The sequence below is a fragment of the Psammomys obesus genome, unplaced genomic scaffold (genome assembly GCF_907164565.1).
Source record: "Psammomys obesus unplaced genomic scaffold, mPsaObe1.curated_primary_1811, whole genome shotgun sequence".
NCBI classification, from domain to species: domain Eukaryota; kingdom Metazoa; phylum Chordata; class Mammalia; order Rodentia; family Muridae; genus Psammomys; species Psammomys obesus.
In genome coordinates this window covers 562,567-569,414 of record NW_026585689.1, presented here as the reverse complement: position 1 = coordinate 569,414, position 6,848 = coordinate 562,567, and the positions used below count along the sequence as shown (strand labels likewise).

Sequence of the window (6,848 nt, the reverse complement as noted above, 5' to 3'; positions counted from 1 at the left end):
ATAATAATAATAATAATAATAATAATAATAATAATAATAATAATAATTTATTTGAGATGTCATCCTGGAAAATTAGAACAAGGTGGGAAAGTGACTCTAGGAGGGGAGAAAGGTAATGTGCATGATCAAACTCATTACTTCTTCAAGCTTAGATCAGTCCTGCTGGAAGCTCTGAACTATGACACAAAGCACACATCAGAGGCTAGTGAAAGGATTCAGTGGGTAAAAACTACACACAAACCCAGGGACCTGAGCTCGGTTCCCAGAATGCAAGGTGGAAAGAGATATTCAAACTCCCAAAAGTTGTCCTCTGGTCTTTAGAGACACATTATGGCCCTCATGAGCCTGGACACACACACAAACAGACACACAGTCCCATTATCACTATATTATCCCTGAGTCACAGATGAATAATGAATCCCATAAACCACAAGCACACACCTAAATGTAAGCAGGCGTGCACACACACACAAGCATGCACACACCACATACACTGGCAAATAGTACAGACTTCAACATCACTACCTGTGTTTTGTTTGCCTTTAAGCTAGGCCGGAAATCCTCGTGATGGTGGAGAACACCACCCTGGATGTCTTAGGAGAGGTGAGTCACATCAAATCCTTTGAACATCGTCAATATTGCATGCCAAGCGCTGCCAGGTTGCATAGTTACCAGGAGCTTTCCCTCAAAAGACTGTCCTTACTCCTTGGCCCTTAGCCAGTTCACTACTGCTGAGGGAAAGCAAGCTGGGGTCATTGGAAAACTGAACATAAGTCCTTGTTTTGACTTACTGTTTACAGAAGGCGTGAGCTGCATCCTTAGGTCTTACTTTCCTGGGGAGTAGAGGGTGCATTTTGGTTGTTTAAATGTCTGTGTGATTAAAAAAAAAACTGAGGGAAAGTGGGACGAAAAACAGTGTGAATCTTGTAAAAGAAAGAGCTCTGCTCACCTGACGCTTAATTTGTTGTTCTCCTGAGTCCGCTTCCCCATTGCTTGGGGAAGAGGATTGGTTGCCTCCGGTCCTCCTCCAAAACCTGCCTATTTCCCCTACAATAAGAGGAAGCACGGGAGACAAGGGAAAGTAGAACAGGGCGCTCTGGGTTCACCCCTTCAAAGTAGCTCTCAGCCTCCGGACATTGATCTAGACTCACTTCCTGGCTGGCTGTGACTAGGACAAATTACTTCATACCTGTGTAGTCAGTTCTCAGTTTATATGACATTCCTAAGAATAATATCTGCTTGTTGTGGTTTTAATAATGAAATCAATGTATGAGTAATTCTTAAAATAGTGTGTGGTGTGTGGCAAACGGTCAATAAAGATTGCTGCTGTGATCATTGCTATTCTTGTGTGTGTGTGTGTGTGTGTGTGTGTGTGTGTGTGTGTGTGTAGTTTGGCTTGGTTTGGTTTGGTTTCTCAATACACATTTTCTCTGTGTAGCTCTTGCTGTCCTGGAACCTGCTTTGCAAACCAGGCCAGCCTCAAACTACCTGTGCTTCCCAGTTGCTGGGATTACTGGCATGTGCCACCATGCCCACAACACTGTTATCTGTATTAACTTGTCTTGTGGCCTTGTGACTCCACCTAAGCTTTTCAATATCCCAAGTAAAATGAATGTTCTCATGCGCTTCTGTTACATGGTATGAACAAGGTATATTTCAGCTGATTCTCACCCAATGAATATTATGATTTGTGATCCTCCTGGACATCAGTCATTTAATTCCATAGCTTCATATAAATCATGCCCCAAATTCTGTACAGTTATTCTAAATGATGCTAAACATGTTTTATTCAAGTATCTGTATCTACTAATTGGTATTATAATTTTAATGTAATAAAATAGATTTAATCATTTATGTTCTGTTCCAATCAAGTTTCAAGCTTATCAGTGAGCTTCACTCATTTGAGTGGCTTAAATAAATTTAAAAAAAATCCAACAATACAGCCTTCAATAGATGTATTTGTTTCTTCTTAGAAACTCTTGCAGATTCTTGGAGCCAGTGTTTCTGAGTAAGATGACCTCATGCCAGATACAAAACCATAAAATCCTATCCAAGAATCCCAGTTGGAAATTTAAAAAGGAGTACATTGCTTCACATCCCACAAGTCATAAAATTTCTTCTTCAGAACCCATGCATGCTTAGATGTTGACTGGAAAACAAAAGGCCATGCAGTATTCCCTGAGAAATCAGTGAATATTTATCTCTTTCCAGCTCCATGTAACCACGGCCTGCCTGGAGATGCTTGAAAATCTTACCAAACATTATTAACTCCTTACTCTAATTTCTTAGAGTTTTTAATTTTTTAATTTCTGTCAAACATTTTAATGTACTTTTGCTTTGCTTTCAACTAGGCTTCAAAATAGAGCATCTGCTATTTTACATAAGAGAAATGAAAGCCTGGAAGCCCTGAACATTTGACTGAGTCACCAGCAAGGGGCTGAGCTCGAGTGCATGTAAGCACACACCCAGGGAGGATGGGACAATGAGAAGAAATGGTGCCTGGGTCTGATAGCACGTATATCAAAGTACTGTACATATATATACTATATATACAGTAAAAGTTATATATACTGTTATGTATACAGTAACAGTTATATATAGCTATAGGATATAGCTGTATAACCACATCAAGTAGTTAACCTCCGTGAGCCTCAGTGTGTTACTCTCCCAGATTAAAAAAAAAATCTCTCAGACTTTTGTATAATAAATATTTCATATGATTCTTAGGAGATTTAAATTTATGCACAGTTCCGGAATCCATGACACACCATAGATATCTCAGGGTATATTTTTTCTTACTCACTTATCAGTGTCACTCTGCTTCACCAATCCCTTTCTCTGCTTGTGCCTTCATGTATCTACTCTGTGGTCAATTCTAGGGCACAAAATGGAATAAAGAAGAGGAAGAACTAGGGTACATCATAGAATCTAGTGGAACTGGGTTTGATGTCTCCATCCAATAACTTGGGAAACTAGAACCTTACTTCCTTATCTCTCTTATCCGTGGAAGTGGGCACTGGCTGATTTCAACCTCATAACAGTGATGGAATGAGCAAATGAGAGACTGTTTGCAAACCACCTGTCACCTGGCAGCCACAGGTATTCACAGTAACTCTCCTTTCCCTAATTCCCTAGAAAGGAATTAAGTAAGGGTCCATATACTGAAGGCCCAAGCTTAACAGCCCTCTGCCACAAAATTTGCTGGGGCTTCAATCTATTATGAGTTATGATCAGTAGATTTAACTGGTGTTATTAGTTAAATCTACGAAGTTTGTAACTGGTGCCTCTTTTCTGTAGAACAAACATGACCTAGAATTATTCTAATGGTAATACCTCTCAAACTTAGATATACTAGTGATTTCAAAAGAAAATATTTTACCTATGCACATCATGATCTTGTATGTTCCTGAGCACACAACTTCAGCAGGCTGCCATGCAGCATCTGAGAGAGGTTGGCTTAACCTGCAGTTTAGGGTCACTCCATCTAGCAGATTTTCGCATTAAACTAAGAGATGCCAGGCCAAACAGCCTCACAGTTAATAGTAGCTAATACAGCAAGGCAAAAGACATGCATGGAATCCCAAGAGTTTATTGAGGAGTCTGACTTTTTAAAAGCCATAGTGTTTCCTTTATGGGTGTGCTTTTTGCTTTAACCTGGTTGTACAAGTTTACATTCCCACCAGCAATGGAGGAGAGTTCCCCTTTCATCACATCCTCTCCAGCATTTGTACTCACTTGAGTTTTTGATCTTAGCCTTTTTGACGGGTGTAAGATTTTATATATATATATATATATATATATATATATATATATATATATATATATATATATTTACTTACTTACTTACTTATTACAATTTATTCACTTTGTATCCAAGCTGTAGCCCCCTCCCTCATCCTGTCCCAATCCTATTTCCTTCACTCATCAATTCCAAAGCCTCTTGCCCTGTCCACTGTTAGGGGAGGTCCTCCTTCCCTTCTATCTGACCCTAGCCTATCAGGTCTCATCAGGACTGTCCGCATTGTCTTTCTCTGTGGCCTAGTAGGGGACACAAGATCTTTTAAGATAGCGGTTTTGAAACCTTGCTAATGCTGTGACCTTTTAATACAATTCCTCATGTTATGGTGACCCTCAAGCATAGAATTATTTACGTTGCTACTTCATAACTGAAATTTTGCTACTGTTATGAATCATAATGTAAACATCTGTGTTTTCCAAAGGGATTAGGTGACTCTGTCAAAGAGTCATTTGACACCCTCCAAAGAGCCAATGACCCACAGGTAGAGCACCACTCTTTTAAACCAATGTCTCCATCACTTTCAGTAAGGCTGGTTCTAGAACACCAATTATCAATGAGAATAGGAGACACAGTCTTCCCCTCCTCTTGTCTATACTAGCTCTCTGCTCTGCTGATATTTGCTACGTTTCTCATCACAGTAAGAAAATACCTGACAGAAACAGCTTAAGGAGGACTGTATTCCAATTTAAGAGGGAGTTGTAGTCATGTTCTCAGAAAACCATGGTTTCAGGAATGTGAAGTGGCTCTGAAGTGTCTGGCCACACTATCCACACTGAGAAAGATGAATGTTGTGCTCAGTTTATCCTTTGCCCCCCATCTCTCCTGTGTCTCAAACAACCCAAACTGGCCTTGACATCACTACGTAGGCAAGGGTGACCTTAAACTCGCCATCCTGCTGCCTCCACCTCCAGAATGCTGGGATTACAGGAGTGAGGCCAGCTCCTTTTTCCTTTTCATTCAGCCTGGACCTTCGTCCAGATGTTGTCATCCACGTCTAGGACATGTCTTCCCTCTTCAATGAAACCTCTTTGGAAATACCCTAATAGATATAGCCAAGGCATGTTTCCTATGAGATTCTGAATCCTGCCAAGGTGATAAAGAGGACTAACCAACTCACCAGAAGGGGAAAAGGAGGGAAAGGCACTGGAGGGGTCATCTCCAGTAACAGGCAGCCCCAGCACAGAGGCCACAGTCACGCTTAGTATGGTTTTATTCTTTTCCCAAGTTAGCATTTCAGACATAGCCTCAGCAACACAGGACATTTTTTTTCTCCATGTGGGCTATTACAGTCTTTTTCCTTTTCTTTTCAAAGCATCACTGAACATTTAAAGATGAGCCTTTTAATAAAATATTAAAGAACAATGGATTGCCATGCAGCTCATATTTTAGAGGTGCAAGGAAAATCTAAAACTTACTTCTCAAATGAATGGCTGGTCTCTGAGTATGAAATAAAGTCAACATCATTAAAATTGTGCCTTTGGGCCCTACAAAAATGTTCTCTTTCCTTTAGTCACCCCGGTGATGGTGGTCCCTTTCTTTATTCATTATGAAGCCTTCTGACAGCACCACTTCTCTTTCCTCTCTCCACATTTCTCTCTAGCACTTTTTCTTTATAATTTTCTCTCCTTCATTTCTCCTTACACTGCCACTCCCTTATACCTTCATGTGGAATTGAATTAAATTTTTAAATTTTTGTGAGCAAATTATAATATTGTTCTCCTTTGACTTTTTTTAATTTTAGTTACTGTGTGTGTTGTGTGTTTTATGTATTGTGAGGGCAGGCACACATGTGCCATAGTGCGCGTGTGGAAATCAGAGGACAATATTCAGTTGACTCGTGCCTTCCACAGTGAGTTCTAGGGATGGCACTCCAGTCATCAGGCTTGTTTAGCAGGTGCATTTTAAACATCTGACCCATACTGCCAACCCTCACTATTTTTATTCTTAACATTTAAGCCCCATGAGCTGAGAAGTATTTTATTTTCTCTGTCCTAATTATACATTAATTAGTTTTAGTTAGATTGTTGAAAACCCCAGAAGATGGAGAAAGGTCATCCAGATGAAACAGCCTTAAGGTAAGAATTAAACAGAGTGTTGTGGCCAGAAGAGAAAGAGATGTGTTGCAAAGGTTCAGATAGCTCAGGTGGAAGGCTCTGAGTCCTTCCATCATTGGATCACACAGAATAACCTTTGTATCCCGTCTCAGATCACCATCCACGTGCATGCACACACCTCTGCCCTGCTGTAGAGTCTCTGCTCCTCTGAAGGTGAGCTAGAAGGGAGGCACATTCCATTCAAATCTTCCCCTCCACTGAAACCAAGTGCTACCTGAAAGAGCTCACAGACACTTTCAGCAAAGTAACCGGAACATCTCATTAGTGACTTTTGAAGTTCTTACCAAGGGTCAGCAAACACTAGGGACCCTATAGATAGGCATTTGGTAGGCTCATCCCTGCAAAGATGAGCTCACATGATTGCTCATTTCTTCAAAGCACCCCATACACTACTTTGCTTCATATCTGAGCGTGAACTAACATGACGAAAGCCAGCGTTGTCAGAATGCATGTCTGCGAGCAGACTGCAAGGGATGTGTTGCTGTAGGTTGGTCCTTTTCTGACTGCAGGTATACCTGCTTCTCACTTCTCACCTTCCCACTTCATCTCCAGGTCGGCTCTTCTCCTGTCCTTTCCACCATTCCACTGCCCTCCCTCCAGGACCATGGCCCAGTCACCCTCGACACCTGTAGGGAGACATGGAGGGGCATGGCTTTTGTGCTGCCCGGCGGGGCTGTAGCCACCGTTATCCATTATCCAGCTCCTCTGTGCATGCTTTTCAGATGCTTCCACAAGGTGGCAGTACCCACAATGACACCCCCTCGCCCCGCCCCCCCCCAGGCCACAACTCACTTGCCTGACACATAGGTGTCATGTAGTATATTGTTTGGGATGGAGCTCAAGCACCAGCAGGGACCAAGTTGAAATATTCCCAGGCCTTAGAAAAGCAGGTGCCCTTGTTCTGGACTATTGGTCTTATGGACCTCCTTTTCCTC

At 41.5% G+C, this 6,848-nt stretch overlaps 1 protein-coding gene across 1 annotated transcript in view; it reads left to right on the top strand.

Annotated features, from left to right (window-relative positions):
- Positions 1-6,848, top strand: part of Cd96 (CD96 molecule) — a 46,518-nt gene that overhangs the window by 30,537 nt on the left and 9,133 nt on the right. Inside the window, 1 exon segment of the mRNA XM_055593093.1 lies at positions 548-603. Coding sequence (XP_055449068.1) covers positions 548-603 — 56 coding nt within the window.